The 27,344-nt window shown below is 44.8% G+C and overlaps 1 protein-coding gene across 1 annotated transcript in view; it reads right to left on the bottom strand.

Moving 5' to 3' along the window:
• Positions 1-27,344, bottom strand: part of ACOXL (acyl-CoA oxidase like) — a 355,249-nt gene that overhangs the window by 74,037 nt on the left and 253,868 nt on the right. The window contains 1 exon segment of the mRNA XM_079940041.1: positions 8,213-8,300. Coding sequence (XP_079796167.1) covers positions 8,213-8,300 — 88 coding nt within the window.

The raw sequence follows: 27,344 nt of genomic DNA, 5'->3' as shown, positions 1-27,344 counted from the left end.
GGGTAACTCTCATCCCAGCTCCTTGAGAGCAGGGGCCTTTCTTACTGGATCTTCTATCCCCAGCACTTAACACACCTCCTGGCACACAGCAGGCCTTCAGCAGAACTTGTTGGCTGAGGATGGGTGGATAAAGGCGTGAACAAACAGTGTTCTCCAACAGTGTTGTTTCTGAAGGACAGCTGAGTAGATGCTGGACTCGGCTGGGGCCGGCCAGATTTGTTCTTCATGGGGAATTGGAGTTTGAGAGACAGAGCAAGTCTCAGCTTCCCCAGGACATCCTGCCATTTTGGTCCCAGAGTCCAAGGCACTGCCTTAATCCCATTCCTTAGGACCAACACGGTTTGCATGTTCCTTGCAAGAGGGAAGACCAGAGCAAACCAAGGTCAACTGCTCGCAGCTGCAGCTGCGGCTGGACGCAACTCTGGTGCTTAGGATGGAATCCGAGTGCCTCCTTAGTCTGTTGTTGCAAAAACCTTTGTAACAACGATCAGAAAAACTCAACCGCGTGTCCACGGCCTGGAACGGGTTTGCATACAATTTACTCTGTCTTAAACTTCTCAGGAATTAAGAACTATAACATATGCACAAGGCAAGGAATTGCATCAAGAAACTGTGTTACATATTTAAAAATAGCTATTTTGAACATTTGAAAAAGCCATTTTCTCTGCCATGTTATGTCTTCTTGGCTAACTTACTCTTGGTTTCTGCACTTTTATCCTCCAGGTCTCAGGAAGAAGAGGTTTGATGCCATCTGGACTATAAGTCCTTTTGGCTGCCCTCTTGGACACAGAACCATTTTCACCTATAATTACAGAAATCTGTAGGCATGTATTTTATTTTCTAAGCTGCCAATTAAGAGAGAATTTCTGAGTAATTTTTTAAGAAAAAGAATCCCAATAGATAGCTTCATCCATCTCTATTTACAATCATGTTACATAAAATTTCCCCATTGAGGATTCAACATGCACTTTGATGGACCAGATCAGGGGTCCTGAGTCAGTTAGGGGAGGTGAAATACTGATGAAATACTGATGAAAACCTCACTTTTAGTTACCTGGTGATCCTTTCCCCATGCAAAGCGGCATTTTATGCCACTTTGAGCATGTATCAAAACTTGTTTAATGATTATATCTCAAAGAATTGAATGCTCTTTTTTTTCTTTTCAGTTCTCACGTTCCTGAGTAAAAGCCATCATGTTCAAGTTAACAGAGCATTATGTTTTCTCTGCAAACAAATTCCCATAATTTATAAACAAACAGAAAGGTAAATTCATGAAGAGGAGACACAGCACTATTTTTCCACGTGACATTTGGGATCTAGGTTAAAAAGGAGGCTTTTGTCTCTGGTGATTTATCAAACTCCAGATTTCATAAAAGATAAAGATGCACTGAAGAAGGAACACATCATCTTAATGCTTCATTTTGACACTTTGGGTCTCTAAAAAGCATGTATTTTGAAGCTCTCCCCTCCAGAAACTCAATCGTGTCCATGATTTACACAGTGAATTCTTGTTTTTCAAGCATACTTAAGTGAGAACAGGCCAGGAGACACCTTGAAAGAAAATGGTCACATTTGAAACATACAGATTATTTATAGACAGAAAACTCAAAGAACTGAAAGAAAATCTGGTTGTCAACAGACAGTTGCTTTTTCTATGTTTTCTCTGTAGCTCATTTTGGGTTTTGTGTGGGTGGCTCATGTGAACTCAAAGGTTATTTGCTAAATGTTTTGTGAGATTAGAACATGTTGTCCTTTAAAACCTAAATGCAAGTTTATGTTTACTGCAAATATGTTCAACTTTAGAATATGGGATATGGGATTTTTTTTTAATATAGAAAATCATACCTAGAATTGCTATGATAAAACAAGATTTCCTATGCTTCTAGTTTTCATTCACAGTTTAGAAGGTCTTATTCTTAATCGTATTCCTAGCAGAAATCTCACAATACAGAGAGTTATGCAGTGCAAGTTTTTGCTTTTTCACCTTTTGGGTTAATTTCACCTGCCAACTTGAACACTGATTAGCCTTATTTTGAAAATACTTAGGTACCAGGAGCTGGAAAGTCAGTGTGGACTATAGCTCAGGTCTTTGCAATTTATCATATAAGGTACATTTTTCGATCACACAGTGTACAAAGGAGCAAAAAAAAAAACACCTTTTTTTTTTCTTTAAAGGCGAGGACGGTTTATTTTTCTTGCCTCTTTAGCAATGCTCAGCTACCAGACTCAGGTCCAACAAGCACTTATGAGCCCCACCAAGTGGGCAGATGGCAGCAGTCTGCTGGATTTGAATCCCCCTTCTGCTGCGTGGCCCTGGGCAACTTATGTAGCGTCTTTGTGCTTCAGCTTCCTCGGAAGGAAACTGGGTAGATGGTGGTCCCTCCCTCATTGCCCTGGTGGGGGATTAATGAGTGCTCGTTAATCTCACACAAAGCCTGTGAGATAGAAAAGATAAGAAGCATGATTCAGAGACAAAGGCGCGAGAAGAGCGAAAAGCAGCACAGGCCAACTTTAACCCAGGAAAGTATGTGTTCAATAAAATACAAAGAAAACTCCCCCCACCCCGAAAGTTCAAGAACACTAGAATGCCCATTCTTCCGCGTTCATCTGCAGGAAGGAAAGCCCTTGGGGAGTTGAGGGTGGGAGGACTTTTCTCAAAATCTGATGCTAAAAAGCCTTGGGGTCAGCCAGCCCTGGGGCGGAGTCCCGGCTCCACAACTTAGATCTGTGTGATCCGAGGTGACTGTTCACCCCTGAGCTGAGTTTCCTCAAGGGCTGTGTGAGGTTGTTGTAGAGACTGAAGAAGTGACAGGGTCCAGGCGCTCAGCACGGCCCTGGCTCAGAGGAAGCACCGAATAGGTGGAGACAGAGGCCATCAGTCCAGTCAGCCAATATCCCGGGGCCCGGAAGGTAAGTGACATTTATTAGGGCCTGGGTACAAGTACTGCGGCTAAATTCTGTCCCACATGGGCCTCCGCAAAACAAATATCCTCCCGGAGTCTGACCCGGCTTTTTCCTCGTCTCCCTCTTCCGAGTGCGACAGAATCTTCAAGGTCATCTGTCATAAAACTGTCTCATAAGTTGTCACCTCCAGCAAAGAAGAGTGAGTTATCAGAGCTCTCTCGGGACCTCCTAGGTGACACACTCCCAGGGGCTGGGCTGAGCAGGGTCCCCGGGGGCTCTGGCGAGGGTCGTGTGACAGCATTTCTTGAGAAGGTAGCACTTTTGGGGTCTTCAGGTCTGGCTGACACAGACCTCAAGTGCACCTATGTGGCCTGGGGCTTCAGGGAAGGAAATCCCGCGTTATGAAGAAGGGAGCAGCCTGCGTGGTGCCGCAGAAGAGATCTTCCTCCCCTCACTGGAGCCCGGGAGCCACGCTCCCTCACGCCTGCTCTCCCAGGACGGGGAAGGCTCGGAATGTGGTCCCAAGTTGGGCGTCGGCATTTTAGAACTTTCTCTCTTCCTGTGTCTATTTGATGAGGCACAGAATTTAAATCCGATGTGGCAAAGTTGCGCGCTCTGTGCAGGGTTTCCGGGCTCCGATGCTCAGGTTCGGCTAAACAAATTCTTCTTTTTAAGAGCCATCACGTATGTGAGCAGGGCACCCCCTACTCCAAACAGTCTCCACCCAGGTGCCTCCACTCTCTTCCTCTCTCCCTCCTAATATTGTGCCGGTTCTCATGTTCTCTTCTCCCCATGTGTTGTCACCTCCTGGGTTCCCAGAGGGAGCCTCTCTATTGTCCCAGACTCTGGCATTAGGGACCCAGAGAGTCCCACAGAGTGTGCAGGACATCCACGGGGGCCTCTCCCGGCCACCGCACCCTCTGACATGGACCCATCAACTCCCAGTTGCCCCCTTTGCTCTCAGGAACAATGGGTCTGAGACGTGTCCCCCCATGTGAGAAGGACAGAGAAAATGAGGCCAGAAACGGTACTTCTCTTCTCCATTGTCGGAGCCTCCAAGATGCTGGTCTGTTGGGATCTAGCAGCAAATCGTACCTGCCCACCCTCGGCTCTCCAGATCCCCTCGCCTGCTTCCACCACCCATATGTTTAATGAGTGCCAGACAAAGAGGAAGGTCAGCAGCGGGGCAGGGGTACCCCAGCTCCTCCCTCCATCAGAGAGAGCCCTCAGGGCTCACTGGGACTGCTCTCAAACTCCTGCCCAGCAGAGGATGCTGATGGGAGAGGAAGGCACACAGGCTGTCACAGCCAAGGGAGCACCTGTGGTACTCACCCTGCTCCCCCACCTGCCAGACCTCCATCTCCAGAGGTCACAGCAGAATATGGCAGAAACCGTTATCCAAAGAACGAGATGTGCTGACTTTTGACTTTTAGTTCCACCCCAGAGGTCATGTTTGCCCTTCAAGCTGGGAGGACTCAGGGTTTGGAGGGACTTCTGTAGTTAAGTGTAAGGGGATGACAAGTTCCTAAACTCACGCTGGACTTTGGGATGAAGTCGTGGCATTTTATTTTTCTGCGCTTGCATATAAAGTAATGTGCATTCAAGGAGGTGATAAGTGTATTCCCGTAATTTCCTGGAAGATGAACGCCAAAGCTAGAGCTAAATCAAGGCGAATGTAATTTGCATAAAGAAGAGCCACATTAACAATGGGGAGGGAAATGCTGATCCCATGAATACTGGAAAAAGGACTCACGGATAAAATGCAGAAATGACGCTTTAATAACGCACGTGATCACATTTTTATTAACAAAGGACGTCTTGTTTGGAAGCAAATACATCCTTGAGACGAGTCGGAAATTGGTCCTCCGATAGGCAGAAATCCACACTTCTTATATATTCTAATTATAGCTACAACCTGTGCTTAATGCAAACATTCTAAACTCTTAGTCACTTTATTAAGAAACAGAAAAGGGACTTCCTGAAGCATAATGAGGGCTACTCACAAGCTCTGAGAAAGAAAACAAAGAGATAATTCTGCACAGAGCTGGAGAATGCCGGATGTAATTTATTTAATAAAAGTGCTTCGTGTCTCTTTTTTGGTTTAGGAATTGGTACACCCTTAGGGGTTCAGACAGTACCGTGCTTCAGCACTGCTATTTCTAGGGCAAGATAAAAATGTCTATCAGAGAAAAGGAATCATTTATCATCGTAATGGTTACATCCCACTTTAGAAACCACTAGAGACTGCTTAACATTTTTATTTCCAACACGGTTTTCCTGAGTCTTCAGGTGACAAATGGAAACTGATGCAAGAAGGCTTTCTTTCCGTTTGTTCCTTATAAAAATGGCTAGATGTGGAGCTCATTTTCATCTGGGGTGACGCTCAGGTCTGTGTGTTCGCAGCCTGATCCTTCCCTTCCCGCTTTGTGTGATTCCTTCAAAAGTCTCCAAAGGCAACATCTGGGTCCAGTCAAAGAAGACAGATGGGCTCCTTCTACCTCCTCTCCCGGCCCCTGGAGACCTCTTCCCGGGGCAGGGGCGGGGTGGGGGGTGGGGGTGGGGGTGCGTTCTATTTGAATGTAATGACAGGCTGACTACATTTTTCCTGGGTAGTGCGTTCAGGGCATTCCTATCATTAGAACCCATTCTGTATCCTTACAGACCTCCTCATTATGGATGGATTTCTCTATTTCAAAACATTCCTAGGATTTCTAGATGCTGTCATTGAGTCCTATTATTTTTCTTGTTATCCTTATGATTTTTCTTCTGTGACTTTCTACGGCCAGGTCCTCTTCACCTGTCGTGGAACTGGAGGCCAATTTCCTAGAAATCATCACTCTTGCTTACCGTGGTTATTAACCAATAAAAGATTCAGAATTAATCTGGATTTCCTTGGTGCTGTGGTAACATCAAATCCTTGACATTTCTTCCTGGTGTTAAGACTTCAACATTGGAACCTAACCCGTTTAATCTTTCTCTGTTTCTTCCTCTTAAGAAAAAGGATCTAAATGTTCCACTTTGGTTATGGGAACTAAGGTCTCTGTAGATTAGTAATTAACAGTAAGAAAAAAAGTTTTATTGAACACTAACCATGGGTCAGGTGCTAAGGTAAGGGCATTCAAGTATCTTCTCAATGCCCCTCCCCGAGGTAAATATCACATTATCTACATTTTGTAAATGAAGGTGAGACCTGGAGTCCACAGGGTTCATCCTTGTGTCCCAGGAAGGGCAAGATCTGGTGAGTACACGGGACCCCAGAGGGAGGAGCCCAGGTGCTGGGGCCACAGCACCCTGGAGGACTGAGCCATTAAGGTTCACAAAGTGGAAGAGAAGGCCTGGGACGTACTCGCCTTCCATAAGCATGTCTTGAGCGTTATTCCACATCCCGGATAAGTCTCAGCCTGATCAACACATCTGGAAAAATAACCCACTGACAGAAGAGGGGTGGTTTACCTAAATTTCCTAGGGGTGAGGTAGGTGCTGAGAGCACCAAGCCAGTCCAGGAAGCAAGCCCCCATGGGCTCCGGAATCCACGGCGGGCAGGTCAGCATGGAGCTCAATCCCGCTCCCTCGCCCCAAAGAGCTGTCCAGATGGTCCATCCTCGGCACCTTCTGACGATAACTGAATCCCACGTGGAGCTGTCCCCACAGCGAGGATGAAGCACGCGCGGGGACTCAGCAGCTGGGTTTGGGTTTGTGATGCGTGAACTGGCATTCTGGTTTCTGTATCTGTCCCTTCTGACTTTGATTAAAGAGCGTCAATTCCCCGGAGCCTCATATACGGTGGGTGTACAGGCAGATGAAAACTCCTGAATCTGCAAACCAAGGAACCCAATCCTGTACCTTACTGACCCACAGGGGAGGGAACGTTCTGCCCTTTCCTTTACCTTCTCGGACCCTCTGCTTCCTCCTCCTTCCTCTGCCCCAGGGAGCAGAAGGTAGAAATCAGAGTCTGGGGTGTCTGCGAGGCCATCGTTATCACAGGGTGTGGTCACTGTGTTTAAAGGCTGGCCCTGGGGATGGTGCTCCTGGCGGCCTCCCGGACCCCGTGAAGAGCCTGTGCTCTTGGAAAGTTCACCTGAGCACGTGCGCACTCACCTGAGCATCCTCATTCCGGTCCTTACTCTTGAGCCCTATGCCATGAGGCTCACCAGGGTCCCAAGCACTGGACCGCACTCAGAGGGAGGGGAGAGGCCTGGCTCCATCTATACCGAAACTACTCACTCCAATCCAGCTCTTGTCGGCTCTGCGCGAGGGTCCTGGGCACCCCCACAGCCATTAATAACGTGGCACTTTGCTCCTCCTGAGCTGCCTGCTGCCCAGCTCGGGGGCTGGGCAGGAGGCAGGCAGTCCTGGATTGATGTCTTGACTCTTAGCAGAGCCCATCAAGGAATTCCAGCCCTGAGACAGTGCCCAGGGATGCGACAGGACCAGCAGCCTGACCCCGGAGCTGAGGTGGTGACCAAAACCTGGTCCTGCCTTCTGGGAGCTGGCAGTGCCCCTGGTGTGATGGAAAACTCCACACAGCAAAAACGCAGAGAGCGCCTTCCTCTTATCACACTTCCCCCCCATGGAGAAGGGCATAGGGATGAACAAACAAATGTCTCTTGAGTTAAGCAATAATTTCAAGAATAATTTGCCATATCTTCACGGATCTCACTCTGTTTTCAATGTTTCATCTTACTTTACGTGATTTTGGTGTTTTGAGGCCAAAATGAACATTCACACTTCCTCACCCTCAGCACGCTGACGCTTTGGACTGGATTGCTCTTTGCTTCGAGGGGGAGGGTGCTGTCTGGTGTGGTGTCCCCGGCCCCTACCCACTAGCAACCCCTGCTCAAATGCAACAACTAAAAATGTCTCTAACTGTCACCAAACGTCCCCTGGAGGGCGCGATCCCCTCTGGTTGAGAACCCATAGCTTTAAAAGGTGGTACTAGTCCTTGCTAATTTGGGGGTTAGGTTTGAGTAGTTTCGGTACTTGAACTTCTTCAGGCAGTGATCCCATTAAAACACCCTCACTTTGCCCACCCCCGTCCCGTTTGTTTATTTGGGAATGACAGTCACCATTGGGCAGAGGGCCACTGATGAGGGGCCAACATTTAGCCGGCTGGCTCCTGGCGAGTTTAACATTAGGTTTTGTGGGTGTCATTTGGTCAGTGTTCCTAGCACATGGGGCGTTATTTGGGGACCCTAAATTCAACACAAGGGCTCAGACCAGAGTGGGGACTGTCCTTTCTCTGCAGAGTCGGAGTCCCAGATAACCCGGAAGTCACTCAATCCCAAATATTTGACAAGAGCCCACTGACCTCTGTGAATGTGTGCCAGAGACAGGCAGGTGACGTGGTGAAGACATGAGTTCCAGGCACTGGAAAAGTCCTCATTCTCGCTCGTCACCTGCCAAACGGACAGCAGAAAAATCACCGCTGACGATATTCTGAGAGAATCGAACTTCCCAGCAAGGCAGATGGTAGACAATGCAGCCAGTACAGCCAGTAAGCGGACCTACTGTAGGCGCCCCTGTCACCCCCAAAAGCTATTCGTTAGATGGAGAAATGCCAGAAACATACTGTGAGTCCAGTTTACGTGCTTCTATTAATTCCTCACACATACCAAGCGTGGCCACCACCAGTTGCCAATTCTTGAGCTCTGACAGGCGTCGAAGAAACAATTCGAAGGCGAGGGACACGGAACGTGAGACGGTTTTTATTCAGGTCACTCCATGCCTGGAGAACTGTAAATACCAGAACGAACTACTTAAACCTAATCTGCAACAGAACCTACCCACCTTCCCTGCCACATGTTTTCAAATTCTTTCTTTTCTTTTTTCTCTTCTTTTTCTTTTTTCTTAAAATTCTGCTTAAAAGCTTTTGCTTGAAATTCGTTTCCTGACAGTTCTGGAGGCTGGAAGTCCAGTATCAGGGTACCAGCACAGTCAGGTTCTGGTGAAACTCTTCCTGGCTTGCAGAAGGCTGCCTTTTTTCTATTTTCACATGGCAGAGCGAGAGTGGTCTCTTTCTCTTTTTATAAGGAAACTCAGCCCATCATAAAGTTCCCACCCTCATGACCTAATCTAACCCTAATGACCTCTCAAAGGCCCCATCTCCAGATGCCATCACATTGGGAATGAGGGCTTCAACACATGAACTTGGGGGCGGGGACACAGTCGTTCAGTCCATAACAACATTCCTTTTGATTCTCATTAAGAAATGTATGTACAGATTCTTAGAGGAATCTTGTAATTGAAAGACCACGGACTTTGGGGCTTGAGAGATAAAAGTTGAAACCATAGCCCCATTACTATCCACCTTTGTGGTTAGGACAAATTATTTCACTTCTGAGCCATTAAAAATGTTTTTTTTTTTTAATTTAGATATAACTGACAATAGCAATATGTTAGGTTCAGGTGTACAACATAATGATTCAATATTTGTGTATATTGCAAAATGATCGCCACCATAAGTCTAGTTCACATCCGTTCACCATAGTTACAAACATTTTTTTTTCTTGTGATGAAAGCCCAGGGACTGTAGTTAATAATATAACTGCTTGTATATTTGAAAGTTGCTAAGAGAGTAGATCTTACAAATTCTCATCATATTGTTTCTTGAATGCCTGTCACATCTGCAGCATTGGCATTTGGTAGTGGCCGTATTTGACACGTGTGGGGGACGAGCATCAAGGTGGAAATCAGACTCACAGGACATTTATGTCATTTATTCACCTAACGAGTAGCTTTTTTCAGCTCTACTCTGGGTAAGATGGTCTTTCAGTGACTCTAATGAAGGAAGTTGTTTGCTTTATTTTGTTTTTTAATCAGAGGGAAGTGAAGAAATATAACTGGAATAAAATAAGAATGAAGAAAATACACAGAAAAGAGAAAAAGGTGTCGAATCACGAAGCCGGCAGTCACAGTCATTTCGGGAAGGCGGATTCTTATCTGACCAGAGCAGGGTGTGAAATTTGGCACTCTGACTTTTTTTGTTTCTTCTTGCCTTTGTTTTCCCCCAGGGAGAAGGGCAGTGGCACTCTGCAGTTAGCGCGGAGTCTACACTTGGAGGCTGAACCAGAGTTTGATCTTCCGGTCTGCTCGCTTTGACCACTTGATCATGGGATGGAATGTGCCCCATGCATCTCTCAAAGGCCTCCCTGCCTAGGGTGGGGGACAGCACCCTCCCCCTCGAAGCAAACTGAACAGCTTGGTATTCAAACTTTCAGCAATTCTCTCTGCTCAAAGAAATAACACTCAAGTAGAAAGTTAGGCTGTCTGTATTTGCTTCCCCTTTGCTTCCAACTCATACCCCAAGTCATCTGGTTGGAAGGTCACCTGCCTTCCCCAGCTCCCCAGTTCTTCCAGGGCCTGGATGACAGACTCCTTTGTAAAAATCCTCCTGTAACAGAGAGCTTTGTGCTCCAGTGGAAAAACTGGCAGCACAGAAAGCCTCTACCCATGTATAATTTAGCATGATGACCTGGGGCGGCAGGCACAGCTCAGAGGACCGTGTCACATGCGCCTCGGGGTCCCCACCTAAAACTGGGGCATCTCATGACAGTGGAGGGAGAGGATAATGTCTGTCTTGCTCCCTGCACTGGTGTCACAATTACAACTGAAAAGACACAGTGGAGATAGGCGATTCTCAAAGGAACAGCCCACAGAACATCTCTGGCAGAGGCGAGAACAACAGCTGGCCAAACACACTCATGGTCCTGAAACTCACACTGCAGAGGAAAATGCCCGGAAATCCACGCTGAAGCCCAGTGGACAGGCCCCCCTAAACATGGATCAGCTGCCCTCCACCACTGCATGGGAAGGAGAGAGGAAGGATCAACTATAATGTGGAGGTGTCCAGGTAGAATTGCGGACACTTTTAGATTTTTTTTAAGTCAACGTGTAAAGTAAGTTTTCACGGGACTGATCAAGAGAAAAGCAGGGACAGAGAACTGGCCGGACCACGTGGAACCCTGCTTGAAGAAGGGACATCACATGGGAAAAGCTTGCAGAGGGATTTTTGCAAAACTGGCTGTGGCTTAACCCCTCCAACAGGATGAGGCAGAAGTAAAAAGCAAGTTCAAGTTAAGGGGAAAGGCCCCTTGAAGGCCTGCCAACCAGCTCCTGGGTGCTTTTCCTTACATGTCAACATCACTGTACTGCTGCAGGACCCACTCGAGAAGGCTCAGTGTAACCTCATCCTTGCTGGCAAGTGGCCCCTGGCACTGGCCACTTCCCAGATAGAAAGCCTGGCACGACTCACCCCCCCACTGGACAGCACCCAGGACTTGGAATGTGTCGATAGGAAGGCAACTTTACGAGGGCAGATGCCCAGGAAAGCAACCGACTGAGAAGCCTCTGGTCCCTTGAGTTAGTTGATTGGCAGGAAGCCGACTGAGGGCTGCACAGTGGTCCACGTGCCTAGGCAGGGTGGCCTTTGAGAGGTGTGTGGGGCACACTCCATCCCATGATCAACTGGTCAAAGCGAGCAGACCAGAAGATCAAACTCTGGTTCAGCCTCCAAGTGTAGACCCAGTGCTAACTACAGAGTGTCACTGTCCGCAATTGTAACCCCACTGACAATTGCCTTTGCAATGCACAGAAAGTTTAAATTTACTTATTGCACAAAAACATTGTAAAAAACAGAAATCAAATATCTAGCCCTGCAACGTTACAAAATCTTAACATGAGGTTTTTGGAGAAAGGATTTTAAAAATGACATGGTTGTTGTTTACTTCAAGTGGTAGAGCTGCTCCTGAAAACTTGTGTGTAAATTAGCCTTATGCAAAACAAACCCTTCTTAAAACGCACCAGGTAACAGACACTGTTTTAAGCCCCTTATGTGCATTTGTTCATTTAGCTTTCAGAAGCCCTGCAGGTAAGCATTAATGATATCTTTTATTATCTTCATTTTGCAGGTGGAAAACTGTGACACAGAAAGGTTGAGGAACTTGCCCAAGGCTGCAGAGCTGGGTTTGGACTGGGTACCCAGCTTTCTGAGCCCACGTTCCTAATCACAGGGTACACTGCCTCCCAATGGACTCATGGGGAGTTAGTTCCCTGGCCAACACCTGTCCTTCCCAAATACACAGTTTATAAAAATGTATTGTCACACCTGGTCAGGTTTGGTGTGAACCACACCCCACACTTAAAGTCTCTAAGGGAAATAAATGCTTGTTTCCTAATAAGTCATCATACAGCTAAGACAGAGCTGAACTCATAAAGAAACCCCTGCTGCCTTATCTTTGGTGGATGCCCATATCCATTCCCCCTTTTTCTTTCCTAGAAACACCCCAAATAGCTTTGGGTAGCAATATACCCAGTTAAAAACACTTAACTCCCTACAGAGGATCTACAAAAAAGCCTCAGCTAACGTCATATTTAATAGCCAAAGACTGAGTGCTTTCCCCCTAAGATCAGAAAGAAGATGAGGCTGTCTATTATCTCCACTTCTAATCAACATTGTACTGGGGGTCCTGGCCACAGCAATAAAGCAAGAAAAAGAAATTAAAGGCCTAGAATTTGGAAATGAGTAAGTAAGACAGTCTTCATACAAAAAGACATGATGTTTTATGTAGAAAATCCTAAGGAATATATAATAAAGCTACCAGGACTAATAAGCCAATTAAGCAAAATCACGAGATACAAGACTGACATACAAAAGTCAATTGTATTTCTGTATTCTAGAAATGAACAATGGGAACTTGAAATTTCAATGCTGTTGCTGTAACATCAAACATATGACATATTTACAGACACCTTTTACAAAGTACTTGCAATATCTGTACATGAAAACTGAAAAAAATGTTGCAGAAGGAAATTTAAAAGGAGCACCTAAATAAAGGGAGAGATATACGGTGCTTGTGGGTCAGAGAACTACATATTGCTAAGACATTATTTCTTCTCACCTTGATCTACAGATTCAACACAATGCCAATCAAAATCCCAGCAGAGGGCTTCCCTGGTGGTGCAGTGGTTGAGAGTCCGCCTGCCGATGCAGGGGACATGGGTTCGTGCCCCGGTCCGGGAGGATCCCACATGCCACGGAGCGGCTGGGCCTGTGAGCCATGGCCGCTAAGACTGCGCGTCCGGAGCCTGTGCTCCGCAACAGGAGAGGCCACAACAGTGAGAGGCCCGCGTACCGCAAAAAAAAAAAAAAAAAAAAAAAAAAATCCCAGCAGATATTTTTGTCGAAATTGAGAAGCTGATTGTAAAACATATGGAAATACAGAGGACTTAGAATAGTCAAAACAATTTTGAGGAAAAAAAAAAAAAAAGGTGGACGATTCAATAACTGATTTCAACACTTACTCTAATGCGACAGTAAACACAACAGTATGGTATTGGGATAAGAATGAAATGTAGATGAATGGAATAAAGTAGAGAGTCCAGAAATAGAGCCACACATGCATGGTCAACTGATTTTCAGCAAAGTCACCAAGGTAACTGAATGGGGAAAAAACAGTCTTTTCACCAAATGGTGCTAGAACAACTGAATAGCCACATGCAAAAACAAACAAACAAATGAATCTCACCCTTACTTCACATCATATACAAAAGTAAACTCCAAGTGGATCATGAACCTAAATGTAAGAGATAAATCTACAAAACTTCTGGAAGAAACTATGTGAGAAAATTCTAGTGATGTTGGGTTAGCTGAAGATTTCGTGATACATGACACAAAAAGGTTGAACTTCACCAAAATTAAAATTCTGTTCTTTCTGACACTCTTAAGAAAATGAAACCATGGGTAATGGATTAAGAGAAAATATTTGTGAATCACATATATAATAAAGGGCTTCCATACAGAATTTATAAAGATAACTTACAATTCAATAGTAAGAAAACAAAATCCAGTTAAACAAACAGGCGAGAAATTTGAACGGACACTTCACCAAACAATACAAACGAATGGCAAATAAACACATGAAAAAGATTTGAGAAATGCAAATCAAGACCACAATGAAATACCACTCCACACCCACTAGAATGGCTAAAATGAGTAAGACAGGCTATGTTAAATACTGAGGATGCAGGGCAACTAGAAGTTGTTGCTGTTGGGAATGCAAGTGGTTCAGCCGCTTTGGAAGGCAGCTTGGCAGTCTCTTATAGAGTTAAACATATACCTACTATGAACCCAGCCATTCCACTCCTAGATATTTACAAAAGATAAATAAAAACATATGTCCATACAGAGACTTGCACGAGAATGTTCATAGAAGCTTTGTTCATACTAGCAAAACTGGAATCAATCCACATACCCACCAACTGGTTAATGGATAAACAAATTGTAGTGCATCTGTACCAAGGAACAGTACCCCACATTAAAAAGGAACACCCAACGACTTGGATGGATCTCAAAAGCATTTTGTTAAGTAACAGAAGCCAGACATAAGAGACTATGCACTATGCTATTCCATTTATATTATATTATAAAAAAGGCAAACCTACAGCAAAAGAAAAATCAATGTTTTCCAGGAGTCAGAGTCGGGGGAAGGGATGAGATGAAAAGGGGCACAAAGAAATGTTTTTAGGGTGATGGAAATGTTCTATTGTGGTGGTGATTATAGGACCATATGCATTCATCAAAGCTCATTGATAAAACACTTGAAATTGGTGAATTTTAATATATACAAATCATATATATTATTTTACAATATATATGTTTATAATTATATTTATATATACATAAAGTAAAAAGCTGACATTTTTTAAATGCTCACCTCCCCAGACTCCTTTGCAACCAGGCTTAGACATGGGACCCCCACGGCCAATGAAAGTAGGCAGAGGTTTACTGGGTGGTGCTTCTGTGAAAACTGTTTTCCTGATAAAAGAGAGCCTGAGCTGACATATGCCTTCTTCTCTTTGTCCTTTTTCTAGTTTCCTGCTTGGAACTCAGCCACCTTGTGGGTGTAAGAACAGTTAAAAGCCACACTAAGGAGCTGTATTAGTTCCCTAGAGGTGCTGTGACAAATCACCACCATCTTGATGACTTAAAACAACAGACACTTACTCTCTGACAGTTCGAGAGGCTGGAAGTCCAAAATCTAGGTATGGGCAGGGCCATGCTCCCCCCAGAGGCTCTAGGGGAGAAGCCTTCCTTGCCTCTCCTAGCTTCTGGTGGTTGCCAGCAACCTTTGCATTCCTTGGCTTGTGAACCAATGACTTGAATACCTAATACCTGCCTCCATCTTCACAAACCATTCTCCTCTGTGTCTCTAGGTCTCTCCTTTTCCTGTAAGGACACCAGTCATATTGGAGTAAGGCCTACCCTACTTCACTACGACCTCATTTTAACTTGGTTATGTCTGCAAAGACCCTATTTCCAAATAAGGTCCCTTTTATAGATACTGGGGGTTAGGACTGAACATATCTTTTGGAGTGGGGGGGTACACAACTCAACTCACAACAGGAGGGCAGAGGGGGTAGATAGCAAGAGCAAGGGGCCCAGCTTTAGCCGTGGACTCACCGTGCCTGTCTTCCGCATTCTTTGGGCTTCCGTCTTATTTATTTTTTTTAAATTAGTTCATGTCTTTTATTAACCAATCCTACCCAGCCATGTGGAGATCTTTGTTGTCCTTTCAGATGTTTGAGGTCTCCTGCTAGTGTTCAGTAGGTGTTCTGTGAGAATTGTTCCATTTGCAGATGTATTTTTGATGTATTTGTGGGCGGAGGTGAGTTCCACATCTGTCTACTCCGCCATCTTGATTGGAGCCCCTAGGCTCCTGTTTTGGCAGCATTTAAAGCATTCATCCCTTGGTACTCAGCCCCAAATCCATTTGCTATGTCCTTTGAATTTGTTTTCGGTGCCCACTCTTAAATCTACCCTCTTCCTTTTAACCTTACTGTGGATAGAGGGTGGAATCAGGTGGAAGGAAGAGTCCAGTCCTGACCAATAACCATACACGTTCGCCGAGCTTGGATACCAGATTCTACACACACTTCAGGTACCACGTGTCTTAAATTATGCCCATCCAATATGGAGAACAATACAATATGCAGTTACTTAAACAAGTTATATGAAGTAAAGGAGGTCAAACAATGATTTTTCCCTCACTTTCCACTTTTCTCCCTCAGGAGAGCTGCTCCCACTGTCCTCAGCAGCCCACCCCCTAGACTTGTGAGCCCTTGTCCAGGAGAGAGCAAACCCTGTACCTGCCCAGCAGATGATCACCTCATAGAGTAATGGAAATGGTGCACCCCAAATCATCCAGGCTGCACAGTCTTTTTCTTCTCCTTCTTTTTTCTCTTCTTTTCCTTCTCTGTAGTAGGTAGAGCCTGTGGCCTGGCTTCGCCAGACCTACCCCGCCTCCAGCACATGCTCACCTGGCCTCACCTCTGTTTTGCTGTAGATCCCTCTGTAGCCCGTGTGCTTCCCACTCAGCCCTGGCTGGGGAGGCTGGGGTCTCCCTGGGTCCAGTCTGCATCTCCCTCTGACGGCACCCTTGGTGTGGCCAGAGCACGAGGGTTCCGCCGCCATCCCCACAAGGCCAGTCCTCACCTACTCAGCCCACACCTCCACCTTCCTGCCTCTCTTCGTGTTTGACTTTCTGTCTTGTTTTTGTGTGTGTGTGTGTGGGGGGGGTGTGGTCCATATATATTTTTCTGCCTTCCAGTATTTTTTAATATCTTTTTTTCATCTTTCTGTATTTCTCTCCCGAAATGACTCCTTTCTCTCTTTTTTGGTAACCTTACTTCACCACTTTTCCCTTGTCTATATTTTTAATGTTTCTGGAGTTTTCTGCATTTCTGTATTTTTTCTTTTTTTTTTTGCGGTACACGGGCCTCTCACTGTTGTGGCCTCTCGCGTTGCGGAGCACAGGCTCTGGACGCGCAGGCTCAGCGGCCATGGCTCACGGGCCTAGCCGCTCCGCAGCATGTGGGATCCTCCCGGACCGGGGCGCGAACCCGCGTCCCCTGCATCGGCAGGCTGACTCCCAACCACTGCGCCACCAGGAAAGCCCTGTATTTTTTCTATTTTTTTCTGGGGTTTTGTTTTTCTATTTTTTTCTCTCCTATCATATTTCTGTGTCTGCATTTCTGTCTTTTTTCCTGTGTCGTTTGAGATGTCTTTTCTCCTGTCCCCTCTATCCCTCTTTTCTTATGTGTTTGCCCACCATGTTATTTCTCCCTTTTCTCTTCAGGTTTGTTTCCAGATTAAGCTTGGTTCCCTCTGGGTGGCTTTGAGCAGAGGACCCCCTTCCCACCACCTGCAGCCTCTCTCCCTGAACTCTGCCCTCTCCCCAATTCTGCCGCCCTCTTCCTGCACCAATGGGAAGGTGCTGGTTTGTCTCCCACTAACTTCTCAAAGAAAGCAGGGTGGTTGGGTCCACCAGCTGTCAGCTCACTGGTGGCTTCCTGAACTGGGAATATGGGATTCTTGATACCTTTACCCTAAGCTTTGAACCTGAGCTACAATTCCAGGAGAGCCAGTTAAATAAATCTTAGCCAACATCCTACTATATGCGCAAAGTATATGTATGTGTGTGTGTGTGTGTGTGTGTGTGTGTGTGTGTATATGAGAAAGGACACTGGAGGGCACCCTTATGTCCACTGTTCCAGCTTGTTTCCTATGAGGAGAAGTAAATGTTCTCAAGATGCCCCAGAGAGGGCTGTGTCCTGGCTTTGGGGACCTGAGGGAGGGGCCAGCCACGAGGTTCATGCTCAGCTCAGAGCCTGGGTCAGAGCTTGAACCCAGGGCCCTTGGCTCTAGCACCCCACCCCACCCCGAGACCCTTGCTGGGCCCCAGCTCCGCACTAGGCTCACTGCACCAGAATCCCCCCTTCCCTCAGAAGGTGGCAGGTGGCAGCACTGCAGGGCTGGGGGGTGGAAGAGCCCTTGTGTGGGGAGATGAGTCACCTGGGTGCAAGGCTGGGATTCCCACACAAACACACCATGAGAACGATGGCTGCTATGATAGTATGAAGGTGCCCAGCACTGGGGACCTCCCCAACACACCCACATGCTCCGCAGCGCTGGCCGCGGATGGTGAAGACATTCTGGTTTTAGGGTGAGTCCCAGGCAAGTCCAGTAACTGTCCCTAGATCTGGAACACAGATGTATCTGGTCTGCCAGGGCGTGCCTTGTCCCCAGCTGCCAACAAAGCTGTGTGAGCACAGACCTGGCCCCCTTCCCTCAGCCCTCGCTGTTCACACAGAGGGCTCCCCCACAGACAGCCTGGGCCACAGCAGCAGAGAAAGCAACCTCCCCTACGGTGCTGGGAGCAGGTTCTCCATACGCGTGCATTCAAAGGCTCCCCTCCACCCTGAACTGTCCAGTCTCAGAGCACTCCCTCCGCTGCTTCAGAGATGTGCACGTCCCCTTCTCTCCACCTCCCTCACCGACAGCTCCCCCTCCCCCAGGTTCCCCGCTCTGGTCTCCCTGCTGCCAAGTGGGCACATCCATCCATCGAAGCCCTTGCCACGCTGCTCTGACCAGGGCAGGACTGCGACCTGCCTGGCACCCAGCCCAGTGGTCAGGGCCAATGAGCACATGAAGGACCCTCCCTCACAGACGCTGGGAGTCGAGGTCGATTCCAGGGGAAGGGGTGGAATGCAATTGGATTCAGAGGGCATAGAAATAGCGAGAGGAAATTCAGTAGAGAGGAGTATACACAGCAAGGTGTGTGGGGCTCCAGGTCAGCCTTCTCACTGCATGGCAGCTACAGCGTCTGCAGGTTTTGGGGGGATTGCCAGGGTCTCTGCAGACTCTTCTCTCACCTGCACTGTCCTCCAGGCTCTGGTCTGGGGCCTGGCAATATGAACAGACCCCAAAGACAGAGCCCTTTCCCAGCCAAGACCTGACTGTTTTTGTCAGGCACAGAAAAGATCCAGGAGTGGGGACGGGCAGGGGGGGACACACATGTTTGATCTGACCTGTTTCTCAATCTTTTCGCCACTAAAGCTTGACTGAAATTGTCAAAACATGAAATCAATAAGGTCTTGGCAAAAGGCTCCTATAATTGAATACATTACTTCCCAATTTCTCCTCCTTTTCCCTTTTCATGTCAAATGAAGAGTCTGCTTTTTATTACTTAGCCTTTCAGAAGAGAAAACAATTGTTGGATGATACAACCTCTTTGGTCATGTAAGCGTACATTTGAATACATGCTTCTGAAATCGATCTTGATCATTTTCAACAACAGATAGGTAAACAAACAAATGCTGGATGCCATCTTCCTTTCTTAACAGTGTCCTCATTTTACAAGTTCCTTCTAATGTTCCGGTGGATGGAGGGATAGAGGTAGGGGTGGGGGTGGGGATCAGGAAACCATAAATAGATTTAACAGGCACCAAAGCGTGCATTTGGAGTACCGTCAGCTAGAAAGATCTTGTTTCAATAACACGATCTTCGCATTTAGCTGAAGACTAACTTATGGGGCCTGACTGCCCTTAGTGGCTGCTTAAAGCTGACATAAGGCAGAATAACGTACATTTAATATGTGAAAGAAATTAGCCCTCAAGATCTTTGTTTCCTGAATCTCTGCAGCAGCTCAGCTGGTGCTTGGCACACAAGACAGCTGGAGGAGGCTTTCTTGGGGCGGTGAGGGAAAGGCAAGGGGTACAGCACACAGAAAGCTCACCCCATGGGGGTCTAGAGTGAACTTGGGGGACAACAGATTGAGAGGGAGAGCACAGAACCCACTGCAATTTGGACTCCGTAGGGCTCTGCGCTTCCATGTCCACGAATGGCATCCTATCTTCCCCAGCCACAAACGGGAGCCCCAGGGGCATTCTTGACTCCACCTTCAGCCATGACCATGGCTGAAGTGATGGGCCATGACCCCCATCACTTGCAGGGAAGGTGGAAGGTTCTCACCCCCGCACTCAGGGCGCACAGGGCTCCCCGCAGTGAGGACCCGCCATCACCGCCACAGTCACCCTCTGGCCAGCCTCTCCAGCCCGGGAACTGGGATGCCTATGTCTCGATGCTCAGCCTGAACCTGACAGTCACTCGCTCACATCACATGCCTCGCCTCCAAGGTCCTGCTCCCCTTGCTGGGGGACGGTGTGAAAGGGCGTGCTCTGCCGGTCACCATGCAGGACTCAGCTCAAGGACTCTCCTTCCGAGAGCCACCCGACACAGAAAATGGGGCGGCCCTCTCTCTGCTCCAGACCCCTCTCAGTGCACATCCCCCCTGACCCTAACTGCCACCCATCCCTCCAGCTGAGAGTCCGTGTCTTAGTCATCTTTGAACTCACACGGTGCAGGGCGCGCTATGTCACTGAGCAGCATCTGTCATACAATGAACTATTCAGTAAAAATTCAAACGTTTACAGGTCTTCTTTTTTTTTCTTAATTGTTTATTTAAATCTATATATCTGAAGCTCCGATGAAGCACTTTTTTTTTTTTTTTTTTTTTTTCGGTACGCGGGCCTCTCACTGTTGTGGCCTCTCCCATTGCAGAGCACAGGCTCCGGACGCGCAGGCTCAGTGGCCATGGCTCACGGGCCCAGCCGCTCCGCGGCATGTGGGATCTTCCTGGACCGGGGCACGAACCCGTGTCCCCTGTATCGGCAGGCGGACTCTCAACCACTGCGCCACCAGGGAAGCCCAAAGCACTTTTACTTCACTGTCACTCAGAGGCTTCTATTTTTGGCTAACCTTTTGGAATTCTGAAACAGCACCCATCTCATTATGTTGAGACGACCACTGCGTGAGCCTCTGTGTGCTCCTGTGTGCTCAGCAGGGAGAGGGCTTTGAGACACTTGTGAGTAAGGGGTGAATTAACACTAGGGGTTAAAACACAACAAAACAGCCTATAAGGAAAGCCTGAGCTGTTGGCAAGCGGGAAAGGAAGAGCAGCAGGTCGCTGAGAGCTGCCACATGAAATTCTAAGGTCAATAGGTGGTGGTCTGTCCCAGCGCCAGGCTGCTAAGCTGATGAGGGGATGGGCTGGACTTAACACTGGCTGACTTGGGAGGCCAGGCTGGGAGGTGTTAAGCCCTTTATAGGGACATATGTGATTCCCTCCTTTGTATTATGCTGTGTCCTAATGTCATACACCTGTGAGCTTGGTCGCACATTCCTCATGGAGGCCCCTGCAGCCTGGCAAGTTTGCTGTTTCCCTTTTCTTAGCCCTGCTATCAGGGTGTTGGCTGTAGGCAAAGTGCTGGGCGCTAGGCTGTCTCTCATCACAGCAAGAACTTGACAAATGTCCTGATCCCAGCTGACCATAATGGTCTGCCCACTGGCCTTGAGGAAGGGCAGAATAAATAGAATAATAGGCTCATTGCTGTTCACCCAAATTCTACAGTTTCCAGTAGCATCAAGTCCCAGGATGTGTCAACCCCCTAATCACAGAGAACTTGAAGAAACTGTTGTTAAAGCCCATAGTGAACACCATACTTGACAGTGAAAGGTTGAAAGCTTTTCCTGTAAGATCAGGAATAAGATAAGGATGCCCACGCTCGCTATCCTTATTCAACATAGTACTGGAAGTCCTAGCCAGAACAATTAGACAAGAAAGAAATAAAGGCATACAAATTGGAAAAGAAGAAGTAGAATAGTTTCCATTTGCAGATGATATGATCTTATATATAGAATATCCTAAAGAGTCCCCCCAAAAACATTACAACTAATAAATGAATTCAGTAAAGTTGTAGGATACAAAGTCAAAATACAGAAATCAGCTGCATCTTTCTACACTAACAGTGCAATATCTGAAAAAGAAATAAAAACAATCTCATTTAGAGTTGCATCAAAAACCAATAAATTAGGGCTTCCCTGGTGGTGCAGTGGTTGAGAGTCCGCCTGCCGATGCAGGGGACACGGGTTCGTGCCCCGGGAAGATCCCACATGCCGCGGAGCGGCTAGGCCCGTGAGCCATAGCCGCTAAGCCTGCGCGTCCGGAGCCTGTGCTCCGCAACGGGAGAGGCCACACAGTGAGAGAGGCCCGCGCACCACAAAAAAAACAGAAAACAAAACAATAAATTAACCAAGGAAGTGAAAGATCTGTACACTGAAAACTATAAGATGAAAGAAATTGAAGAAGACAAAAATAAATGAAACAATATACCATGTTCATGGATCAGAAAAATGAATATTGTTAAAATGTCCATACTACCCAAAGCAATCTACAGATTCAAAGCAAACCCTATGAAAAATGGTTTTTTTCCCCAGAAATACAAAAAAAAGTCCTAAAATTCATATGGGACCACAAAAGATCTCAAATAACCACAACAACTCTGAGAAAAAACAAAACTGGAGATATCACACTTTGAGATTTCAAACTATATTACAAAGCTACAGTAATCAAAACAGTGTGGTGTTGGCATAAAGAAAGGACACACAGAGCAATGGAACAGAATCAAGAGCCCAGAAATAAAGCTATGCATGTATGGTCAACTAATATTTGACAAGAGAACCATGAATACAGAATGGGGAAAGGATAGTCTCTTCAATAAAATATGTAGAAGAGTGAAATCAGACCCCTATCTTACACAACTTACAAAAATTAACTAGAAATGGATTATAGACTTAAATATTAAGACCTGAAACCATAAAACTCCTAGAAGAAAACAATGTCTTGACAACAATTTTTTTGGATTTGACACCAAAAGCACAAGCAACAAAAGCAAAATAAACAAGTGGGACTACATCAAACTAAAAAGCTTCTACACAGCAAAAGAAATAAATCAACAAAATGAAAAGGCAAGTTGCAGAATGGGTGAAAATATCTGCAAACCATCTATGTGATAAGAGGTTAATATCCAAAATATATAAGAAACTCATACAACTCAATTGTTTAAAAAAACCCAAAAAACAAATAATCCAATTTTTAAAATGGGCAGTTGACCTGAATAGACATTTTTCCAAAGAAGACATACAAATGGCCAAAAGGTACTTGAAAAGATGCTCAACATCACTAATCATCAGGGAAATAAAAATCAAAACCACAATGAGATATCACCTCATACCTGTTAGAATGGCTATAATCAGAAAGACAAGAGATAAAAAGTGTTGGTGAGTATGTGGAGAAAAGGGAATCCTTGTGCACTGTTGGTGGGGATGTAAATTGGTACAGCCCCTATGGAAAATAGTATGGAGGGTCCTAAAAAAATTAAAAATGGAACTACCATATGATCCAGAAATCCCACTTCTGGGCATTTATCTGAAGGAAATGAAATCACTATCTTGAAGAGATATCTGCACTCCTATGTTCACTGCAGCATTATTTACACAAACCAAGATATGGAAACAACCTAAGTGTTCGTATATATACATATATATATACACATATATATATATATATACACACACACACACATATACAATGGAATAGTATTCAGCATAAGAAAGAAGGAAATCCTGCCATTTGCAACCACACAGATAGACCCTGAGGTCATTATGATAGGCAAAATAAGTCAGACACAGAAAAACAAACACTGTATGATCTCATTTATATGTGGAATCTAAAAAAGCTGAAGTCATAGAAACAGAGTAGAATGGTGGCTGTCAGGGGCTGGGGGCAGGAGAAATGGACACATGTTGGTCAAAGGGTACAAACTTCCAGTTACAAGAGGAATAAGTCCTGGGGATCTAATGTATAGCACGGTGACTATAGCTAACACTGTTATACTACATACTTGTAAGTTGCTAGACAGTAGATCCTAAATGTCTCATTCTCCACCCGAAATGTAATTATGTGAGCTGATGGGAGTGTTAACTAACACTATTGTGGTAATCAGTGTACCATATATGAATCATCACATTGTACACCTTAAAATTACACAATGTTCTATGTCAATTATATCCAATAAAGCTGAAAAAAAAGGAGAGACCCCCCAAAAAGAAACTGTTGTTTAGTATTCAGTCACTTATACCAAGTCAAACTCACCAGTAATTAGGGTGCCACAAATTAGAAAACTGTCATTTCTATGGTATTGCTCTTCAACCGTGAGCCCAGAGTTTGGTACGTGTTCCCATAGATCTGCCTCTCTCTGAAACTAAGCTGTCTTGTCCCCTTGCCCTGTCTGGGTGACTTTCCCAACGGTCCATGCCTGGGCCTTCCTTACCACCTTGGTCAGGGCCCTGCTTCCTGGGGTCCAGCCTCTGGGATGGAAGATCTCTAATAGAAGGTTCAGAATCTCTAGGGTATGTCTGCCTGACTTCGGGGCAGCCCTCAATAGCTCACCTCTTGCCAGACTCCTGTGACCCTGGCCACTGGCCCAGACCTCCCCCGTCATCTGTCACCATGCTCTCTGGATTCCATGCTGCTGGCTGGCCAGGGCACCCACAACTGTGCTTTGGTGTGACACTGAAAACTGTCTAGCACAGAACTGACACTTGGTGAATGTTGTTGCCATTAGCCATTTCTTCTTTTCCCCAATTAGTGTATCAAGATTCAGCAGCTGAATCTTGGAAACTTCTAAGTTTCCAACTTCATATACAAAAAAATGCTAAGTGCCTGTAATGCAAACAACCTAAATGCTGTGAGGCACCACTTAAGTTATATCTTTAAATTTTTTAATTGAGGAATAAGAGGCATACAGTCAGATGCATAAATCTTAAGTTGACAGCTTGATGATTTTTTACATGTGTATGTAACCATGTAACCACCCAGGCCAAGGTACAGAAATTTCCCAGACCCTGTTCTGTACTCCCTCTCTGTCAGTACCAGTCTCCCACTCTCTGATCCCCAGATAACCATCTGCTAATTTCACCCCTTCTTGAATGAATGTCATATAAATGGAATCATGCATTATTAATTTTTTCTGCCAGGCTTCTTTCACTACACATAACATCTGTTAAATTCACTTATTTGGTTGCAGGTAACAGTACTTTATCCCTTTTTATTGCTGGATACAATTCCGATGTATGAAGATACCACAACTGGTTTATCCAGACTCACGCTGATGAACATTCGGGTCGTTTCCAGTTTTTGACTATTATTGATACAGCTGTTATAAACATTCTTGTATGTCTTTTTGTGAGCAGGGTTTCATTTTTCTTGGATAAATACCTAGGGAGGAAAGTGCCGGTCGTAGGGTGGGTACATAATTAACTTTATAAGGAGCTGCCAAACTGTTTTCCAGAACGGGTATTGCTATTTTACACTACCAACAGCAATTATGAAAGTTCCCCTTGTTCCATATTGTCACCATGATTGAATTTCATCAATCGTTTTAGTTTAACACAGTGCAGTGGGTGTGTCATGTTATATCATTGTGGTTTTAATTTCAATTTCCCTGATGACTAATAAGATTGAGCAAAGTTTAATGTGCTCATTACCATTCTTTTTTAAAAAAATTTTATTTATTTATTTATTTATGGCTGTGCTGGGTCTTCGTCTCCGTGCGAGGGCCCTCCCTAGCTGCAGCAAGCGGGGGCCACTCTTCATCGCGGTGCGCGGAGCCCTCACTATCGCGGCCTCTCCCGCTGCGGAGCACTGGCTCCAGACGCGCAGGCTCAGCAACTGTGGCTCAGGGGCCCAGCCGCTCCGTGGCACGTGGGATCCTCCCAGACCAGGGCCCGAAACCGTGTCCCCTGCATTGGCAGGCAGACTCTCAACCACTGCACCACCAGGGAAGCCCCCATTACCATTCTTTTATCTTCTTTTGTGAAGTGTCTTTCAAGTCTCTTGTGTAATTTTTCTTAGATTATGTCTTTTTGTTACTAAATTAGAGGAGGTCTTTATGTATTCTGGATAAAAGTCTTTTGTCAGATACATGTGTTGCAAATAATTTCTCCAAGGTCATGGCTTATCTTTTTGCTTTCTTACTGGTATCTTTTGGAGAACAATTTGTTTTTAATTTTGAAAAAATTCCAATCAATCAATATTTAATTGAATGGTTAGTGCTTTTTATATTTTTTCTAAGAAATCTTAGTTTTTACCCCAATGCCAAAGAGATGATATCCTACGTTTTCTTCTAAAAGTTTTATAGTTTTCACTTTCACTTTAAGTCTATGGTCAATTTCAAATTAATTTTTGCATATTATGTGAGGAATAGGTCAAGGTTCATTTTTTTATCGTTCGGATAGTTAGCTGTTTGTTGCACAATTTGCTGAAAAAATTTCTCTCTTCATCATTTAATTTCCTTTGTACCTTTGTAAAAAAATCAAATGAACATATATTTGTGGGTCAATTTCTGGACTCTATAGTGTTCTACTGATCTATTTGTTTATCTTTATGCCAATCCCACACTGTCTGGATTATCAGAGCATTAGCATTAACTCTAAAATCAGGTAGTACAAGGCCTGCACATTTCTTCAACTTTTTTCATAGTTGTTTTGGCTATTTTAGGCTATTTGTATTTCTACATGAATTGTCAAATCAGCTTGTGAGTTTCTACAAAAAGTCCTGCTGCGATTTTGACTGAGATGGTGTTGACTCTAAAGACCAATTTAAGGAGAATGAACATCACAGCAATACTGAATCCTTCCATGCACAAACATGATATACTTTTCCACTTCTTTAAGTTTTCTTTAATTACCTTCTGCAATGTCTTATAGTTTTCTATATACAGATCTTGCACTGTTTGAATTTTTATTGTAAAATATATTCCTAAGAACTTCATGTTTTTTAATGATATTATAAATTTAATTTAATTTTACATTTTGTTTTCCAATTGTTTATTGATAGTGTATAAAAATAAAATTTATTTTGGATACTGAGTTTGTATCCTGTAACCGTGTATTGATTTACTAGTTCTGGTAGAGTTTGTGCGTATTTTTGGTAAAGTCTTTCATATTTTTTATTTAAACAACTATTTCATCTGCAAATTAAGACAGATATATTTCTTCCTTTACAATATTTGTCATTTATTTCTTTTTCTTGCCTAGCTGTTGCACAGCTAGGACCTCCAGTGTAATGTCAAATAGAAGTGGTGATAGTGGACATTCTCACCTTGTTCTCCCTCTTAGTGAGGAAAGCGGGCAATATTTCTCCATTAGATATGTTAACTATAGGTTTACTGTAGATGTGCTGTTTCAAAATTGAGGAAATGAGTTTCTATTTCTAGTTTGCTAAGACTTTTTATAACCATGAACTGATGTTGGAGGTTGTCAAATTTTTTTCTGCATTATATAATCACATAATTTTTCTCCTTTATTTTGTCAATGTTGTAGATTTCATTGATATTTGAATGTTAAATCAACACTGCATTCTTGGAGAAAACACCACTTGGTGACATATTTTTCTTTGTATATATATCGCTGGATGCAATCTTTAATATTTTATTATACATTTCTACCTATGTAATGAAAATATTGGTTTATAATTTTTTCTTTGCAATGTACTTATTAGTTCTCATATCAGTATTATATGGGCTTTTGAAAGAGTTTTGTGTAAGACTGGTATAATTTTGTCTTCAAATGTTTGATAGGATTCAACAGAAAAACCACCTGGACCTAGAGCTTTCTTTGTAGAATGTTTCCATTACAAATTAAATTCATTTAATAGATATTTTTAGCTCCCCTGTTTGTTTGTTTTTTGCTTGCTCTTGAACGT

Source organism: Stenella coeruleoalba (assembly GCF_951394435.1).
Source record: "Stenella coeruleoalba genome assembly, chromosome: 13".
In the NCBI taxonomy this organism is placed as follows: domain Eukaryota; kingdom Metazoa; phylum Chordata; class Mammalia; order Artiodactyla; family Delphinidae; genus Stenella; species Stenella coeruleoalba.
The sequence above is the reverse complement of the archived record's forward strand: the minus strand, read 5'-3'. Positions and strand labels throughout refer to the sequence as shown.